The following is a 19,510-nucleotide window of genomic DNA, read 5'->3' as shown; positions in this document are numbered from 1 at the left end:
ATCTTTGAGCACCTGTAAAAGCGCTAACAAAATAAATCTATTATTATTAACGCTCTGCACCGCCCTGCGTCGTCTCCATAGCAACGCCCACTGCTCAGATTCTGATTGGTCCGCTGCTGCGTGTTGTCTGTTTAAAACTTGGGCTTCACCCGGAAGTTGGAGCATAACATTGTGCGTGCATGTAAAAACATAAACAATACAGAATAGTTGAAATAAGTGTATCTAATGTGTTTGGCAGCAGAGTGCAGGAGCTAGTTCACCATGAGAGGAACAGCTAAAGGAAAGGTAAGACCGAATAAAGCTAAACTGAACACACAAGCTAGCCACCTGTTAGCTTAGCTTCATCAACATATAACTACTTTGTGGACCACAACATAACACTGCTACACAAACACACACCCTTCACTGTTAGCACGGTTAGCACTGTTAGCAGGGGGCTCTCCTGCAGGACATTGAAGTTGAAGCTAGCTGTTGTGTTCACATTCTTCACTAATATTTTTGCATTTATTGTAATAACATGATATACATTACTGCCAAGTGAGCTGGGTTGGGAGGGATACTTTAAAACCTGTACAAAATGTAACCTAATCTAAGAATGGCAAAATACAATTTATGTAACCTGGACATTTTGTTATTGAGTGTATAATAGTAACTGTTTGTATCCTGATGACTTCATCCCGTTACATGTAATCTGTTACTCCGCATGCCTGCGAGCGAGTTACAGGGTTTTAGAGCTGTGCTTCAGATTATGATGATTTCTTAATATACAGTGTTGAATATACATAATTCAAACTTCGAAAAGAGATGCTTTCATTGCTAGTTAGATTTGTATCATCTGTCACTCCAGGCTGCAGAGGAACTAAAACAAGAGCTCTTTTTGAAAGCAGAAGTGCTGTCAGTGGTTGGTATACGCAGGTAGCTCTGACATGTGACAGACCTGGAATCAGTCCTCCAGTTTAAACAGGCGTGTGATTGACAGGTGGTGACGTCAGGGAGGCTGACCGGAGGAGGCAGAGTGCAGCTCTCCAGGAGACGGTGAGAACACAAGCTTTCATTCACCTTTTTTATTGTCACTGCCCATATTTCTTATATACACGTATGTTCCTTTTAGCACTCCCTCAAACCCAGGAGCAGCAGTCTGCACTGAGCCAGCATATTCCCTGTATTCCACAGACTCTGAGGACCAGGTGAGGAGGGGGCCTTGATGGGTACTACACACATGAGAGGATACTTTGGGATGAACATGGGGTACTCTAGATGTTCTGAAGGAAGCTTTTATAAGAGGTGTTATCCATATTCAGTGTATTAGTTTCAGTAGATGGTGGTCTGCATGCCCCAAGCTGGCAAGGCAAAGTCAAATACAGCTGTGGCAAACTTTTGAAAGAAAGGCCCACCGAAGAATGTAAATGAGTTAATGTGAACACTATGTATTTTCCAAGTCTCACCAGGACATTAGACAGAAGATAGAGTCTATATTTAGATGTGTTTCCAAAAAGGGACTGAACCCTTAAGAACACAGGAGTTCCTGTTCTGCATGACTTTACTGTTTGACGAATCCAAACTAACCAAAGTCATACACTTACACAAACTAACTCACCCTACTTACTACTCAAGTGTGCTACAGGAATCATTGATTTTCAGAAAGGCTTGAAAACATGTGACACTGCCACACCACAGAGAGGGTATGGTGTGTGATGTAATTGGATGAGGTCAACGCCATAACAGGCAGACTAGCAGCAAGTGTACAGATGGTGACGTGGTCTCCCCATGGTGGTGGTTAAAGTGTGTGTAGTGACGGCTGTGTTCTGTCCCTCAGGTCACCACTCTGCACCGGGGGCTGGACCGCTGTGCTGCCTTGCTCGGGGGCATGCTTCAGGCTGAGAAGGCAGGTCAGAAGGGTTTCCTTACAATGCTTTGTTACAAGATATGCTCAAACTATCACTTTATTATTTGATCAACATGTATTTTTAAAGCAAGAGACCAACCGTCCTCTGGTTGCAGCTTCGAACCTGTCTGTCATAATGAGGTACACACTGTCTGTCTGTGTGTGTGTTCCTGTATTTGTGTGGTCTGTGTGTGTAGAACCCTTGCCAGGCCTTCCTAAAGGAGTAAAGCTTGGAGCAGCTAAATCAAGACCCTCCACCTCACGAAGGAAGAAGACCATTGGGAACACAGGTGTGTGTGAGTTCACTTTATCTGACATTGTTAGAAGGCACTGTGAGCGTCAGACTCAGCAGCACAGCGCCCTCTGCTGGTGAGCTGAACACAGAACACAATATAAATACACTAAAACATAAACTATAATATCAAATGATAGGTTCAGATATCCAGCAGCAGGACATAAAATCATTCAAACTAGCTCCACCTTTACCAGCTGTGATAAGTACATTAATGCATCAATAGTAATTATTAAATAAATTCATATATATGATTGTAAAATGGGACATTACACACAATTAGTACTTTTACGTTTGGTACTTTAAGTATATTTTGATGCGAATACTTTTGGACTAAAGTAGGCATGACTTTTACTTGCAACACATATTTCAATTTTGTACTTAAATAAAATATCCGAGTACTTCTTCTACCTCTGTACTTATTAAACTGGTAAAACTCTTTCTTAGAAGTGCTGAAGCATTAAATGCATACATTATTGTGTAAAGTATACACTAATAAAGACAGCCACAGGAGCCTCATGTGAGCTTCATAGTTATTATGCAACATTTTCAAAGGAGTCTCAATGAAGGGATGAGAGATGTATTATGACCTCTTTACCTGAGATGTCCCCATGATGTCAAACTGAACGGAGCAGACTGTCCCACTTTGACACACGCTCCATTAGCGATAGCAGTGAGTCTATGAATTTCAATGAATGATTGATTGGTTGATTGACATTCTTAATTCTGCTCCATATTCCCCTTATCTCTACTTCCAGAACAGAGAGGACCAGCTGCTGCTGCCGTCCCACCACAGAAGCTCCGCCCCCCTCAGAAACAAGCCCCCACCCTGCAACTACGCCCTCCCACCCCTCTAATTCAGACCCAGACCTCCACCCCTCCACCCCAGACCTCCATCCCCCCACCTCAGCCCCAGCCCTCCGTTCCTCCACCCCAGCCCCAGCCCTCCGTTCCTCCACCTCCGCCCCAGACCTCCATCCCCCCACCTCAGCCCCCCACCCCTCCACCCCCGCCCCAGACCTCCGTCCCCCCACCTCAGTCTGACCCTCAGGCTGCTTCTGAAGCTCCGCCCACATCCTGTCTGTCAGATTGTGATGTAGAAGAGGAGGAGTGTGTACCTGTGAGAGACACGGACACACACGCGGCTGTCAGACAAACACACACCTGCAGCGCCGTGATGCCAAACACGCAGATGGAGACGGGACACGTTGCTATGGTTACTGAGGACACGCGCGTCGGGGAGAGAAAGATGGTGCAGAATCTGCTGGAGGAGCTGAAGGCTCTGATCACAGGACAAGGTGTGTGTCTGTCTGACAGTTTGACAGTTTCTGGTCATGACACATGTAATTCAATATTGTGTGTGTGTGTGTGTGTGTGTGTGTGTAGGTAGTGCAGCAGAGAGGCTGCTCAGTCATCTGGAGCAGAGCCTGTCCTCCCAGCTGATGGATGTTGGGGGTCCCGTGCAGACTGCAGTGGACCTCTCATCAGCACAGAACCAGAACGGTCAGCTCCGCAGGTACCCACTGTCTTTTTTTACACAATACCTGACACAAACATGACTTTATGGACAATCACACTTCTAATAAACATGAAGAATAACTCATAAAACAACTTCACTAAGACATTGAGTGTTCCAGGCGTGTCAGGATTCTGAACCAGCAGCTGAAGGAGAGGGAGAAGGCAGCGTTACACAGCATGGAGCCCCTCAATAACTCTGCAGGTAAAGTGTGTGAGTGTGTGTGTGTTTGTGTGTGTTGAGTTGCCCTCTGGTTGACCCCTGCTCCTCTCCACAGTGTGTTCTCTGCAGGAGCAGCTGGACGGCGCTCAGTCCCGGCTGCAGGAGCTGCAGGAGGAGCTGACGGGAGTGCGGAAAGACCTGAGGGACACCCAGAGCCAGCTGAGGGACAGAGAGGACGAGAACTCACTCCTAACAGCAGGTGGAGACGTGTGCTCTGAGCTGAGGACTGGAGAGAGAACCTAAATCACTCTGAAGCTCTGTGTCCTGTTGTGAATGTCTTGTTTAAGGCTTGTGAGACATTAACATCAGTAAAACACCTCTTTTCCACTGGTAGAAAACTTGTTATCTCTCCCGTGTGCTGCAGACAAATGAAGACACACATGTAATAATGGGGCTCTACAAGCAATGACAGTTATAATTGATATTCACTTAAGATTTAATATAAAAAGACCAAGTCATTTAATCCAATACTTTTTTTTTTATGTTGTGTGTGTTTAGACTTGGAGGCCACTAGAAGCAGGTTGTGGGACAGTGAGCGAGAGAAGACTGAGTACTCTTCACTCGCCCAGCAACGACTGGAAGAGAGAGAAAACTGTAATAGGTGTGTGTGTGTGTGTGTGTGTGTGTGTATAAAGAGTGAGTGAGGGTATAATTTCCTCTGTCTTTTTCAGGGTTCTTCAGACTCTGGAGTCGACCAAAGCCTGTTTCCTCCCACAGCAGCAGAGACAGCAGCCCCCCCCTGAACGCATCACACACTTCCTGCTGTCCCTGGGTCAGCCTGTGTCTGCAGAGAGAGGGGACAACTCAGTCCCACTGAGAGACACTTCATCACATCCTGACGTCACCCTGACCGACCAATCACTTTCTCCACATGAGGTCCAGGCGGGGGGGTGGGGGCTCCTGTCCCACGCAGACGGCTCCGTGTGTTCTGATCTGAGCAGCAGCTCCGGCTCCACCCTGGACAGCAGGGCGGAGGCTGCGTTCAGGGACGGGCTGGCAGCGCTGGACGCCAGCATCGCCAGCCTGCAGAGGATCTTTCAGCTGGACCTGGGGGGGGCGAGGTGATGCACACTCGGCTCTAAATAACTTCTAACTCTATATTATTGTGCATTTTTTAATATTTATAATAAATGATGTTTCAGATTTGAAGTAAAGCGTGTTTCATTAGTTTCCTGGATTTGATTTCCTTCCTTGTTATGGAGACAGGACAGGCAGCTCTGTTTGTTCCTGGAGTTCTTAAAGCACCTCTTGTCTTCATTCAAAAGTTTCTTAAAGGGACAGTTCACCCTAAAATCAGTAGTGCGGTTTATCGATACAGTTAGTGAGTTGCCAAGTGTTGGCCGTAGAAATGTCGGCTTGTGGTGTTCAAAGCGGCAGAAAAACACATGTTGAAAAAACAGCAAAGTCTCTTCCCAGAAATAATGACCTAGTTACTGAAGATGACATTTTATTCCTATCAAACTGCACCTGCAGGAGATGTTCATGGCTGTTTCCTTAGGCGCAGTGATACGGTTGGTGAGTAGAAAAAAAGTAGTTCCACATGAAACTACTCTGTGGAGTATTTTCAGAGACAGTGCTGTTGGAGTTTTTTTAAATATCGTTTTTATTTTTACTTTGAGCACCAAGATTTTAGATTTTTCGGGGTGAACTCTGCCTTTAATGTCGCTGTTTATCTGAAATCTATTTAAGCACCTGGCTGCCAACTTCCTCTCAATATTAGAAATGTCACTATTTGGTTTTGATACATCTTCATTCTGTGGTTTTGTATGATATCACTGAAAGGAAACTTGGTACATTTCTAATTCAATCATTTCAATTATTTGTTGGTTACTAATGTGTTAATTGAACTCAACAGCTCAATTTAATAATCACCAAAATATCAAGGTTTTCCCATTCCATGAAAACACACCTGAGGAGAACCCCTCACAACATTAACACACTCACACACACCTTGAACCTTTTTTATGAAACTGCAAAACGTGTTTTAATAGCAAAAGAGGCCAAACCAGTACAAGTATAAAACAGTTTACAAAAAGACGCAGCATGTTACAATTAATCCCAAAAAATCCCTAATACTACAAGCGCTATAAAATGACACATTCATCTGCTCTAAAACATAAATAACAAATGATTTTTAAATATTCCCTTTGGTAGAGTGCAGGTGATGCTCGCTGCTGGAGGACCCCCCCCCCCCCACGCATTAACACATAGTCCCTTAAAGCCCTTGGTAGTGCAGGAGCAGAGACACATTTGAGACGGAATAAAACAGCTTCAGGTCAGTTCATTCAGAGAAACTAGCCTTACAGCAGCTCTCAGCATTATTACATTATAGGAGCTGGAAACAAAGGCATCATGGTCTATTCAAATAAACTGGGGCAGTGGATGTTTCTGTTAGCACCATCACACCTTCATTTTACAGAAACAGCGTGTGCCTAGAAAACACTGCAGCCTGGAGCAGGGACACACTGCCAGAATGTTCCTCATGTATTAGCCGTGCACAGGGACACCGATAGTGCTGATAATGCTTTTAAAAGTGGATACAAGTATTGGCACATAAACTCCTTTTGACGTTTGGGAAAAAAACATGTTAGCCGCTCAAAAACCCAAGATGGCCACCAACAAGGGCTTGGAAATGTAATTATTTGCTCAAAATCACTTTCACTAGCCCTATTTAAATGATCTCGGTGTCAACTCATACATTTTCCACCACGTAGAAACCAAATTCAGACGACAGGATTCACTCAGAAGCTTGTGTTTGATTATATCTGAGCTATCAAATCTAAATAATCTGCCAATGGAAAACTGGGTAGCCTAACATACATCTGAATTCTTTCTAATAAGCTCCACATTTTAACATTTTGTGTTTAAAATGACACAAAAAAGCTCTGAAGAAGTTTCTAGAGAGTGCATTTGACTGCAATTCAATACCAAAATCACCTAAATTGATCCAGCGGTAAAATACTTTTTCCTCGGCTGGAAATGACAGCCATCTTGGAATGGCCCCAGAGGGATAGACATGGACATTTTGGTGCTTGTTTCATTTCAAACCTTTATTTAACCAGATGGTCCCATTGAGATCATAGATCTCTTTTTCAAGGGAGACCTGTATCCACTTTTGAAAGATTGTTATATCTATCTGCAGCACTAAGAGAGGAGTAAACCCTAAAGGACTAACACCTGGATGTTTGAGTGTGATGTCAACTGGCTATCTGTCCTATGATGACTATATCAAAACTACAATATGTAAATGTCCCAGCTGTTGATGAAGACCATGTGAGGCAGTTGACAGGAAGTGGTAGTAACAGAAACTGCAGGTGAACGGGTGCTTGGTGTCTGTAGTGACTGGCCGTGTGATCACGTGTGCCAGTTAAGCTTATTGAAGAGCAGCCCCCCCCCTCTATGAGTGTGGGTGGAGGTGTCCCACTGCCTGCCTGTATCTGAGCTCCTGGGAGCTGTCACTCAGCTCCTCCGCCGTGTCTCCAAAGCCGTGGTAGTGTCCGTAGTGCAGGAAGTCCCTGGAGTCGGCCCCCCTCAGCCCCCCCCAGGCCGGCCGGTGGGACACGCAGCTGCTGGGGGAGCCACTCAGGTGCAGCGAGCCACACATGTCTGCGGAGGAGTGCTGAGTGGGCGCTGATGCTGCGTGCTGATTGGCTGAGGAGGCCGGCTGCTGCTCAGCGGGGGGCAGAGGGAGGGGACGGCTGCTGGGGGCTGGGGGGTGTTCATCTGCCGCTGAAACACAAAATCTGGTCATTAGATGTTATATATAATGTATGTTTCGGACATTTAATACACCAAACCCTTCATGGAATAATCTAGAAAAGTATTGGCAGACGAATGGATAATGAAAGTTATAGGAAGTAGCAACTCTGTTTATTATGATGTCAACTGTGCAGCATCCTCTATAATCAGAAAACAGCTGTAGTCCCACCTGAGAGGAGCTCCGGGGCGGACTCCATGGTAACGCTCTCCAGATCCTCACCTCCAACCGGCATCTGCACCAGCACTGCAACAGGAGACACACAGGAAGTGACATCACACAGCTGTTCACAGTGAGTATCCTGAATCACACTGGGATGTGAGTGTGTTTTTGAGGCTGGCTGGTGTGTTTTTTTTATTGCAAACTCCTGAAAAGGCCTTCCAGGATGTGTATTTTGTAAATTGTATTTTATCTTTAATATTTGTTTATGCATGCTTCTTAGTTAACATTAAGCTGTATTTGGCTCTTTTCTGCTAAAACAAATGTAAATTGCCCGTCTGTGGGACGGATAAAGGTATTCTGATTCTGAACCTTCCAGATGTGGAATGTATTTTCTCTGAGTGATGGGGTCCTACACAAACCCCCCACCTGAGGTTCATATTCCTCATGCCTTGAAATGTCATATACCCTGTGTACCAATGTGTGAGAATATGAGAATCATACCGTGATGACGGTTGCTGAGTTTTTATTTGATACAAAGCAGCCTGTGTAAAATATGCCAAGGCCAAACAGGATATGGAACTTGAAGATTATGGTCTGTGGCCCCCAGCCTTGTTATTCAGTTCCCTGTCTGTTATCGCTCTGGAACGTGTGCAGACATTGGCGTGCTCTTGCTAATATGTTCAGTTTTTTGGTGCATTAAAACATGAATCATGTCTTACTGTCCCCCCGGGCTTTCTTTAGGTCCCTGCTGTCCCCGGCTGTCAGCAGCCTCTTCCTGCTAAGCAGGCCCGGACCACAGGGGGGGCTTTCTCCATTCGGCCCCCCCCTCACGTGCAGCTGCAGCAGCTTCTTAGTCTTGGAGAGGAAGCAGAAAGAGTCGAGGAAGCCGTGAGCGTGGGCCAGGTCTGCTGCTGTCTGCCCACTGGCATTCCTTAACCTGAACAGGAAGAGGAAGTGAGACAAACTGCTTCCTGTCGGCCATCTTTAACACTCTGCACAGATCACATGAAGACTGGAGGTCAGAGGTTCTTATAGAGCAGGGAGACAGCTGACAGCATGTCAACATCTCCCCCTGTAACACACTCATTAGGAATACATGACTAAAATAATAAATCACAGAATTAATAGAATATTATAATTTATATATATATAATGATTAAATGTTACTGGTTGGCTGCTATATCTCACTTCTTATAGAATGTGGCTTACTTCTACATTAAACAGTTTACAAGACAAGATTACAACTTATTTTACAGTATCTTAGGAAGGCCAGTATTTTTATAATAGGTTAATAAAAAAATGTTAGTTCATTTTTTTTGGTAAACTTTTTTTTTTACTGGGGGGGATATACTAGATTCAGAATGTCGACAATGTTTTTCCTTCACTTTCTCAAAAAAACAATATACATATACAATATGAATTATGAAACACTAATAATATTCTAACAATATTAATATAATTTTCTTTTCTATACAAACATTTTTATATATTTAGTTGCTTTTGGATTAAAGGCATATGTTAAGAAATAGTTGTATTTTTACTGTACGTAATGAGTATTTTGAACAATGCACATGTCTCCCCCCCCCCGAGGCTGGGCTTCCTACACTCCCTCCCTCTGTGTGAGCAGAGTAAGCATGCAGGTCAGGACATGACTATGATTCAACCAATCACTGCAGGAAGTACCTGGCCAGAGTGCGGCTGCAGAGAGTGTAGAGCGGACATGTGGTCCTGCTGAGATTATTGCGATTGCTGCCTCTTTTCGGGGATTACTCAAGAAAGTTCAAATTCAATAGCTGTAAAACATCAGAACGTGCAGGGTGTTTGCAGTTTGAAAAAGGGAAGCCAAAGGTACATCTTAATCATCATTTTAATAAGTAACATGTCAGGACACATCAAACAGATTCAAGCAACAGGTTCGACACGCTCCGCCCTCTTCACTGATGAGGCAGAAAAGCTAATTGACCAGATCAACTTAATCATTAGACTACTGTGGAAGTAAGAACTCACATTTCTTGTTGTACAAAGCTGAACTGATCTCATTCTCACCCTCTCAGTTTTTTGTGATGTGTGTTTAAGGATGAGAATGATTCAGATTTTATACTTTTATTATACAATTATAGATATGTTCATATTTGTCTCTAAGTGGAAACACTGCCTTTGCCTCAGTGTGTCATGAGATGTTCTGCTTTGGCTCACGTTCTCTACATCATCACATGACATATGAGATGTTAACATCCACTTTGAGCTGTTCTGGAAGGGAAGGGCCAATAACACATCTGGATAGATATTTCTACTCTTCAGATCCTGCTTTGTGGGCAGAGATCAACAATTGAAACATTTTTTTTTCAGCAGGCGATAACACCAAGCACTTTTCAGAACTTTCCCGGTTGAAGATGGTCTAATTTAGATATGTTATTATAAGTTAACTCTCATTCAGAATAGTGACTTCTCTGTGAAATCTTGGGCCAGTCTTATGGAGTGATAACTAAAGCTGTGTCTTGTTTCTCTTATGATTGACAGCTTTAGTCAGCCATACTGGAGGAGTGTGTGCTCCACTGTACTCCAGTTGTAAGGAAACACCAAGAGACTGAACATGTTGATCCATTAAGGAAGCAAGTGACCACAGCCCACACCTGCTTTTTGACTTTTGAAAGAAATCCACATTTGAGTATACACTCTGTGGGTATAGGATTCACCAAAGGCTTAAAGTGTAATGGTTACATGAATAAGTTTACAAATAGAATTGATGACGATAGAAGTAAACCAGTGTGGCCAGTTCCCTCCCAAACAGCTAATGTGAAGTTAGCATTATGCTTACATAGGAACTGTTACACCCCAGCACCTGAGCAGAGGTCACACAATACTCACTGTGCTTTAGCCCCCGCTACCAGCAGCACCTGGATACACTCCACACTACCTGAGCGAGCCGCCTTGTGGATGGGAGCCTCACCTACGAGATCCTGAAGACACAGGGAAGGTGCGCTCATAAGAGGTAACATAACAAACACATTATGGGAATAACTGTAGCAGGCACAACAGTACACTATAGACATGTTGGAAAGGCAAGGCACGTTTATTTATATAGCACCTTTCAACACAAGGCAATTCAAAGTGCTTTACACAAAGGAAAGACATTAAGAAACATATTATAAAATGGCATTTAAAAACCCTCCTAGACATTCATGTGGCTTGCTAGTTTTGGACCCCATCTGTAGTCAAAAAGTCGCCACTTAAGGTCCTTTCAGTATTTCTACTAATCACTTAAGCATACAATAGTAACTTTTGACTTTCTGTTTGATAGGAACGTCCTCCTACCTAAGGTTAGTTTACGGGCACAACCTCACAAAACCCGAAAATGCTGTTGCCATTTATGGTGGTATTATATATCTGGTCTTATTTTCATATACTGTTGGTGCTGACTGACCTGCATGTTGACGTCAGCTCCGGCCTGAGTCAGCCACAGCAGACAGTGGGGGTGTCCTCCGAACGCTGCAGTGTGTGTGGGGGTCTGCTGGAAGCGGCTGGTCACTGTGTTCACCTCACAACCCATCTGCACCAGGTGCACCACACACTCAAGCTGAAACACAACACACAGGGCCATAATGAGACTATTGAAATGGGTATGGTGAACATAAAAAAAACCCATCACATATCATGGGGGTAACTGTGAAAGAACAATGGAAGGTACCTGACTGTGTGCAGGTAAAGCAACCCTAACACACAACCAACTGTACTGGCCATGTTCCTCTGCACTCTTCACACCTCAGACACATAGGCTGTTTATTTAAAACTCAGAAATCTGAGAAAAACTGGGTTAAGAAGAACTACAATAATGTAATACATGGTATGCAACTTTGAGTACAAAGAAAGCACTATATATTACATGTATTATTATTATTTTTGACACATGGATGTGTAAGAGAATGACATCAGGAAATATAACTTGTTCTGTTTACCTAGGGCTGTTTTGGCGCCTGATTACCCATTGGCTCGACTGGAACCAATGAAAATGTTTTAAGTTATTTGTTTTGTTTTTTTCCGCCCACGAACTTTATTGTACACGTACAGTGAAACAACTGTATCAGAGGCGGTTTAGAAAAAAAGAAAAAAAAGGCGGCTGCTTCTGGTGCGTCAGGCGTACCTAGTACATTTTATACATAAAATATCCACCTTTAAACACGGTTCATGCTATACCACCCACCGCCCTGTTATGGTTAAAATATTACGAGAAGAAACCGCTATTCAGGTTGACTGCAGTTAACTAAAGTATCTTTAGTACTTTTTAGTATAACTATTAAGTACATGTGTTCACGGAATAGTTTAACTGTAAATGAGAACTACTTATCAATGTGTACATCTTAATGTAGACAGTCATTTAGAGGTAATCCCTACCTGGCCATAGTGAGCAGCCCAGTGTAAGGGGCTCCATCCGTAACACGGGTCCTCAGCCGTCAGTGGAGCCGGGTCTGAGAGCTGCTGGAACAGGGAAACCAAAGCTCCAACGTCTCCATCCCGACAAGCACGGTGGACGGGAAACTGGCTGATAAAGCCTTCTTCATTGGAGAAGTCGGCTTGTAGTCCCCCAGACATTGGTGAAGTATAAAAGTGTCTTGTTCCCAAGTGTTCCCCGTCCCTCAGAGCAGACTAAAGAGGTTGAAACACAAAGAAAGAGGAGATAACGTTAAGCTGCTCTTCGGGGATGGGGAGCCACAAAACCCGGACTGGAGTCTGACAGTGTGACGGAGAATACGGAGGCATCTGATGGAAAAGTGAACAGCAGAAGTAAAAGAAGAAAACACCAACCACAAGATGGCGTCATCATTGGGCGGGAAATCTCTGAGTCATGGCGCAAAGAAAAATTCGAGGAAACAGGTATATCACTTAATTATAGAAACACTGTTCAATCTAGGGTTGGCCTTTCCATTCCACACTGCTGCCAAAAATCAATGCAATTCAATATTTTCTCCACTACAACACACACCCCAGGCTATGGTCCATCTTTCTGAATCAATGAGTGACTTTGAACCTTTGAGAGGCACTTGATGAAAGCTGTTAAACTGAGTAACCAATTAACCAGTGGGGTATCGTAACGTAACGTACATTTACTCAAGTACTGTACCTAAGGGGGAAAATGGAGGTAGCCTACTTGTACTTTACTTGAGTATTTTCAGTGTTGAGTGATATGCTTTTACTCCAACACGTTTTGTTGGCAAATGTTATACTTAATTTACTACATTCATATTAACATAACAGAAGATTTAGGTTAATAAACAATATAAATCAACACACATACATTTTCACATTTTATTATAGGTTAAGCTACCCAGTAGTGTATTAAGTAATAATCCCAACTTTAACAAGAGCATCACTTACATAGCCTATTGCACAATTAATTGTAATAAAATAATTACAAATATATATATATTTGGTGCTTAAATATGCCTTTCTGCATAAGGATTACTTTTACTTTTGGTACTTAAAGTATATTTTGATGCTTATACTTTTGTACCCTTACAATTGTACCGTCAATTTTGAATGCAACACTTTTACTTGTAACTATTTCATTACTGTAGTATTGCTACTTTTACTTAAGTAAATAACCTGAGTACCTTCCACCTCTGCAATTAACCAATTAAACTGGTCATTTTTGGGTCTGCATTTTATCTTGTAGTTATTGCTTTACTCAAAAACGTTTCTTATATCTTATCATTATTTGTAAAAATGACTGCTGAACGATTAAATATATGAATAAATGAGAAGGAAGTAAAACTGCTAACTGTAGTCCAGACCGTTCTTAAATTATCTCCTGTTATGAATGACTCGCTATACAGATGATATGATGCTACCTCTGTGTTTTGTGCAGATTAGTTTTATATGGGTCATACTATCTGAAACTCTTTTTTGAAGCATGCATTGAGCTTTATCTTTTTGTTTCAGGATGGTTTTGTCAGAGTGAGGAAAAGTGATTTAGAGAAGTTAACCACAGAAGTGATGCAGCTGAGGGAGTTCCTGCCCAGAGTTCTGAACAGGGACCTGATTGAGATGCTGCATAAAGCTCGAACAGTTCAAACAAGTACGTAACAAACACAACGCATGGTTTGGAAATTGTGTAAAACATTTAGGAGAATGTAATAACACAACTCAACAAATAACATAAGTCTTGTGTTTAAGAAATACACTTTTACTACAGAACTGAGTAGGGTGAGGAACTAAATAAATTAAATAAGTCAAATGAACAGTAACATATCTACTGTTCATAGATTGCATTAGGCATAAAACACCATTTGCATGTGGGGGAAAATGTTTTTAGTTTTTTGCAGGTACTAAGTGAACTCAGTGTGGACACCTCCGCTTGGTTTGTAAATTACTCTTAGACCAAAAACTCCAAGGATAGCCATTACACAACATTAAAAAAAATATTTCATAAAGTAGCTGTACCTCTCTTTAAAATTTAGCAGAGGTTTAGGGTAATTAAGGACATTTACTCATACTGTACTTAAGTACAATTTTGAGGTACTTATACTTTACTTTCAGCAGTAAATTGGTACTTTTACTCCACTACATTTATTTAATACCTTTAGTTACTTTTTGTTTGGTTTGTTAATTGTAAAAAAAAAAAAAAGGTTGTTCTGAGGCATCTAAAAAATGTACACATTTGGTCTCAAAAGTAGAATTGGTGTGATTTGTACCTGTCATGTGAATAATGAACAGCACTAACAATAAACTATTAGAAGCAATCGGCAACATGAAATGTAATACTGGTGACATTTGTAGAATGATTTTATTGGCAACTGTTACCAGAAGTTCCTGTTCTGTAAGAACTGTTTTGAATAAATTGACTTGAAGTCAGTCTGTGTATCTTTCCATCCACAGTGAGTCATTTTGGAATTTAGTATGTTTTAGGAATGCAGCAGCCGAACTTCAGGGAACTTCTTCATTTCCTTTTTATACAGAAATGTATTTATATATTTGGAATGGATACATATTCTTACTCCTCATTAAAAATGTAAGTATATCACTGTGAGTCCCTGTTGATTCCAGACTATCCTCCTTCAAAAACATTTTTGAAAGAAAACTTAATATTTGTTTTCAAAGTGTGGTTTTATTTCTGTACCCACCTAGCACTACTGTCAAATGAACAGTATATTTAGGTTATGTAATGAGAGTATTATTTTAGTACTAGTAGCATGTTGTCATGTTTGTGCTTTGTGCTTTGTGCTTTGTGCTTTGTGCTTTGTGTGTGTGTGTGTGTGTGTGTGTGTGTGTGTGTGTGTGTGTGTGTGTGTGTGTGTGTGTGTGTGTGTGTGTGTGTGTGTGTGTGTGTGTGTGTGTGTGTGTGTGTGTGTGTGTGTGTGTGTGTGTGTGTGTGTGTGTGTGTGTGTGTGTGTAGTGAAGGAGCACCTTGTGCAGGAGCAGGACCAGCTGCAGCAGGACTGTGTGCACCTTCAGGCCCGGTTGGAGGCAGGGCAGACTGAATGTCAGAAAGAGAGAGAGGTGGGGGGGGCAGGCACTGTGATGTTGTTGTCACACGGATTCAATACTTTACACAACAGTCAGATCAATGAGTGGACTTTAAAGGGTTGTTGTGTGTGTGTGTGTGTGTGTGTGTGTGTGTGTGTGTGTGTGTGTGTGTGTGTGTGTGTGTGTGTGTGTGTGTGTGTGTGTGTGTGTGTGTGTGTGTGTGTGTGTGTGTGTGTGTGTGTGTGTGTGTGCGTGCAGGAGAAGCTGCTGTTGAGGGAGCAGCTGTGGCAGGGTGGAGCAGAGCTGCAGCAGCAGGCAGACTTCTGCTCTGCTCTGGGATCAGCAGCCTGCAGTCTGCTGTGGAGCTGCTCATCCAGAGAGGACACGGTCACACGCTGGCTGGCTGATGTGAGTCCTCTGCACTGTGTGTGTGTGTGTGTGTGTGTGTTGTACTCATCCCAATGACAAACACTCTCAGGGTTCCAAATTAAACAGTGACATCAGTTGACAGCCCCTAATGTGTTGTTTGTGTGTGTGTCTGTGTGTGTGTAGAGGAAGCTGCAGTCCTTCCTGGCTGTAGCTGCTCAGACTCTGGAGAGCTTCGTCAGGTCTCTTGACGAGGAGGAGAAAACTCAGACTGAGGACCACAACTCCCATGAGCACCAGTTTGTGCTGGCTCTGGCTGGAACTATTACTAGTGAGTTCACAGATTCTTTAATGCAACGTGAGCATACTCACACTGAGGACAGACACAAGGCCGGGCTCAAGTTTTCTGAGCATTAAACTTTCAAGAATACATTTTGCTGATGTGGTTGCATAGTAACAGACAGCTGGTAATTGCCTAAATGACCAATTTCCATTCATGTTCCCCAGCTAGTTGTCCCTCCAAGATTAATAACGTTTTTTTTATATATATAAAGGAACTAAATTGGAATTCTAGAGTTGACCCAGCGTCTTTGTGTGCTGTAAAGTAAGGCAAGCACAGTCTTTTAATTATTAGATTTTTAATTGAATCATTCATTCAGGTATACACACTTTACAGCACATTAATGATAATCAAAGAACAAAAACTCTGCAAAACGCCATAAATGATAATAAAATACGCATTTTCAAATAAGCTTGGTTGACTTTGGACATGGGATTTATGTCAATTTACACAGCATTGTGTCGTTTTTTATTTATTTATTATTATGTCAATGAAAATGAGAATATACAATTAGAGAGCGTTACAATTTCAACTTGTTTTGCCCCTGTCTGTCATGTCTGTGCATGATGACACACCGTTAAAGTTTTATATCTAGAATCACTTTAAATAGTTTTTTATAGTGTATTCTATATTTTATAGCACTGAAGCTTCTTCTCCTTCTGTCTGAAGGTCATATCTGAACCTTTTAATTTCTTAACCTTGTTTCCATATTTAATGAAATGTGTGGATGACTTAAAGACATTCATGTCAGTTGTGAAATTCCTCCTGCAGGACCTGAATGCAACATGAAGCAAACTGTTGTATTGTCTCACAGCCACTCCAGACTATGCACCCCCTCAATGACTTGTCTTATCTTATCAGACATCGCAGCAGTGACGTGTGGGCGGGACTTCCTTTCCACCTCGGCTCAGGACCTGCTGGACACTCTGATGAAGATGCTGGAGCTGATGAAGCCCGGGGTCTTCCCCAAACTCAAAGTGTACGTGGAGCTGTTGTGGAAAGCTTCACACACATCCACCTGTAGCTTCACTGTTCTTCTCCATATATCATGTACACTAGTATCCATACACTTATAAAACCAACTGTTAAACAGTTGGTTATACACATCACACTCCATTTCCAATCGTCTTTAATACGACTCCTGCATTAATGTGGACATGGACTGAAATGGAGAAATGTAGGATTCATACATTAAAGGGGACCTATCATGCAAAATGCACTTTTTGATGTCTTTTATACATCACTATGTGTCCCCGGTGCGTCGGGGAACTCACGCAGCGTCAGAAAATAAAACCCTTTCTCTTTTCCTCCGTACCCAAATCTTTTAAAAAACGGGGGTACAACGAGCGGATACAGATTTGCTGCCGATATGACGTCAAATATATTTATATATAAGAGATCCGTGTACAGATATATAACATATAATTACCAGCACATTTATCCGTACAACTATATTATTAATACTCATTTTAACTCAAAAACATTTTACATTCTAAAATTCAGTGTTAAAAATGTGTTTGTACAGCATGTTGGTGTGTGATGTGTGCAGCAGTAGGTGTCAGTGCTGTGCTGCGCTGCTCACACTGTGTGTGTGTGTGTGTGTCTGTCTGTCTGTGTGTCTGCAGGCTGATGCTGATGGCGCTGTATAATGTCAGCATCAGTGTGAGGGGATTGAAGTGCATCAGTGAGAACTCTGGACTCCTGCCGCTCATCTGCACCCTGCTGGACGGTGAGGAGAACTGCTACAGAGTGCAACACACACAAACACACACACACACACACACACACACACACACACACACACACACACACACACACACACACACACACACACACAGACACAGACACAGAAACCTTATGTGTAGTCCAGGGGTGTCCGAACTGTTTTCACTGAGGGCCCAATACAGATATATAGTGTTAAGTTATAAGTTAGCAAAATCAATCATGTATGCTGTTGAGGTCTCCATATTAAGTTGAATAATTAAAACGATAATATATTATAATCAATAATAATCAAATATAATCAAATATATTCCAGTTGAAGTTAGAATTTAATGTAAGAAATGTAAAACTGTGAATTGAGGTTTTATATTAGAAAAGTACCACAGCATGATATATTTTGTATGATTGTACGAGAGAAGCTAAAAACCCTGTAAAAGTGTGGACCATTTTCTTTAAATAAAATCATCCCACCTTTTTGGATTGGGACAACTTAAAATAAATCTGCGCTCTCCTCTCCTGCTTAAAGGTAAGATTGCACAACTGCCACACTCACCCTTAGGCAGGGCCACACCTCATTACTGATACCAGAATCCTTCGGGATCGCTTAAACAGATTTAGCGGGTCGTCTGAATTGAAACAGCAGTTCATTGAACCTGGTTCTTCAGGAGTTAATAGAGGTTAATAGAGAAGATCTTGCTGATCCAGGTGGATCTGAGCCAAGCAGTACACTTACATAGACTCAATAGCTTCTGTTAGGTCAATTAGTAGGTCTGAGTAATTGCCGGAATAAATTAACAGGCCTCCTGACTCCAACAATGCGTTAAGAAAAAAAACGGCTACATCCCAGCTCTCCATAGGGTTTCATTTGCTACTGTTACATGAAGTGTTGCAGCTCATTCCTTAAAATAAAAGCCTTAGATTGCTTATAATAAGGGGAAATATGAAGGGTGTATTTCTAGCTTGTTATGTAAATACGTGACTTTTTTATCATCTAAGATTTGTTAGAAAATGTTTTCAACTGTAATTGGCTGAATTTATTTGAAAAGTGGGCTTATTAACACATGAATACTACTGGGTTATATATGTTTACACATATTTAAGAAGTACAATATAAGAAGAGCACACGTTTCAGGTGTGGTCATCTGCACAACATTTATCCTATGTATAGCCATTTAAAGTAAAATGTTACATATGAATAAGCCTTTAATAAAGCACGCAGTTGTATAAATGCAGCCTCTGATGTGTGTGTGACAGACGGAGACTGGGAGGTGTGCCTCCACTCTGTGCGGCTCCTGCAGTCGGTGCTGCTGGAGGAGGAAGTGCTTCTCCTTCTGGGCCCCCCCCTGCTGGACCCCCGGCTGCAGGCTGCTGTGAGCCGGCTGACCTCCAGCCTGCAGCCGGGCCTCAGACTGGCCGCCCAGCAGACCCTGGAGGACCTGCAGACCCTCCAACAGGTGCCACTCACTGCACAGCACATTCAACACGTGTGTGGGGGGTTTACATCATGTTACAATAGTAGAAATGGCTTATTTTAAATGTGGACATGATAAACTGAAGAGTGTGTGTTTCCAGAGTCGGGGAGGTAAGCAGAGCAGTATCTTCAGTCCTCCTGCTGTCTGACTGCCCTTCGTCTCACACTATATCTGTCTGTCTGTGCAAATTCAGGTTTTTATTGTATAATCATTATTTAAGTATATTTTACTTGCACTGTTCTCGTTAATCTTTCCGTTTTGATCATTATTGTGTCTTTGTTGGTTGTTACCTGTTTAATATTTGTTAAGGTTGAG

At 42.3% G+C, this 19,510-nt stretch overlaps 3 protein-coding genes across 3 annotated transcripts; 2 read left to right on the top strand and 1 right to left on the bottom strand.

Annotated features, from left to right (window-relative positions):
• Positions 1-129: 129 nt before the first annotated feature.
• On the top strand, positions 130-5,058 carry ccdc14 (coiled-coil domain containing 14). The gene is made up of 11 exons (XM_034124079.1): positions 130-285; positions 980-1,035; positions 1,112-1,187; positions 1,817-1,889; positions 2,083-2,175; positions 2,936-3,475; positions 3,564-3,693; positions 3,815-3,897; positions 3,971-4,114; positions 4,414-4,516; positions 4,587-5,058. Exons 1-11 carry the CDS (start codon positions 262-264, stop codon positions 4,978-4,980), a joined length of 1,716 nt encoding a protein of 571 aa, XP_033979970.1. The 5' UTR covers positions 130-261; the 3' UTR covers positions 4,981-5,058.
• Positions 5,059-5,869: 811 nt separating this feature from the next.
• ankrd10a (ankyrin repeat domain 10a) lies at positions 5,870-12,475 on the bottom strand. Its single transcript, XM_034124101.1, has 6 exons — positions 12,227-12,475; positions 11,259-11,411; positions 10,703-10,794; positions 8,554-8,771; positions 7,844-7,918; positions 5,870-7,644 (listed from the first exon to the last, which is right to left on the bottom strand). The coding sequence occupies exons 1-6, from the start codon at positions 12,422-12,424 to the stop codon at positions 7,313-7,315; spliced, it is 1,068 nt and encodes a 355-aa protein (XP_033979992.1). The 5' UTR covers positions 12,425-12,475; the 3' UTR covers positions 5,870-7,312.
• Positions 12,476-12,542: 67 nt separating this feature from the next.
• On the top strand, positions 12,543-19,509 carry hsf2bp (heat shock transcription factor 2 binding protein). Its single transcript, XM_034124102.1, has 9 exons — positions 12,543-12,706; positions 13,772-13,907; positions 15,225-15,328; positions 15,554-15,703; positions 15,848-15,992; positions 16,863-16,980; positions 17,627-17,730; positions 18,978-19,177; positions 19,296-19,509. Exons 1-9 carry the CDS (start codon positions 12,644-12,646, stop codon positions 19,341-19,343), a joined length of 1,068 nt encoding a protein of 355 aa, XP_033979993.1. The 5' UTR covers positions 12,543-12,643; the 3' UTR covers positions 19,344-19,509.
• The last annotated feature ends 1 nt before the right edge of the window (position 19,510 follows it).

This window comes from Trematomus bernacchii, unplaced genomic scaffold (assembly GCF_902827165.1).
Source record: "Trematomus bernacchii unplaced genomic scaffold, fTreBer1.1, whole genome shotgun sequence".
Taxonomy (NCBI): Eukaryota; Metazoa; Chordata; class Actinopteri; order Perciformes; family Nototheniidae; genus Trematomus; species Trematomus bernacchii.
Note: the sequence above shows the minus strand (reverse complement) of the source record. Positions and strands in the feature narration are given on the sequence as shown.

Excerpts from the sequence above, each read along its gene's own strand:
- ccdc14 (XM_034124079.1), top strand. The coding sequence starts at position 262 with ATGAGAGGAACAGCTAAAGGAAAG. Across the intron at positions 286-979 it reads GAGGAACAGCTAAAGGAAAG|GTGGTGACGTCAGGGAGGCT; the intron begins GTAAGACCGAAT and ends TGTGATTGACAG. Across the intron at positions 1,036-1,111 it reads GTGCAGCTCTCCAGGAGACG|CACTCCCTCAAACCCAGGAG; the intron begins GTGAGAACACAA and ends TGTTCCTTTTAG.
- ankrd10a (XM_034124101.1), bottom strand. The coding sequence starts at position 12,424 with ATGTCTGGGGGACTACAAGCCGACTTCTCCAATGAAGAAGGCTTTATC. Across the intron at positions 8,772-10,702 it reads GTAGCGGGGGCTAAAGCACA|GTTAAGGAATGCCAGTGGGC; the intron begins GTGAGTATTGTG and ends CTTCCTGTTCAG. Across the intron at positions 7,645-7,843 it reads CGCCCCGGAGCTCCTCTCAG|CGGCAGATGAACACCCCCCA; the intron begins GTGGGACTACAG and ends TTTGTGTTTCAG.
- hsf2bp (XM_034124102.1), top strand. The coding sequence starts at position 12,644 with ATGGCGTCATCATTGGGCGGGAAATCTCTGAGTCATGGCGCAAAGAAA. Across the intron at positions 15,993-16,862 it reads TCTGGCTGGAACTATTACTA|ACATCGCAGCAGTGACGTGT; the intron begins GTGAGTTCACAG and ends TTATCTTATCAG. Across the intron at positions 17,731-18,977 it reads CATCTGCACCCTGCTGGACG|ACGGAGACTGGGAGGTGTGC; the intron begins GTGAGGAGAACT and ends TGTGTGTGACAG.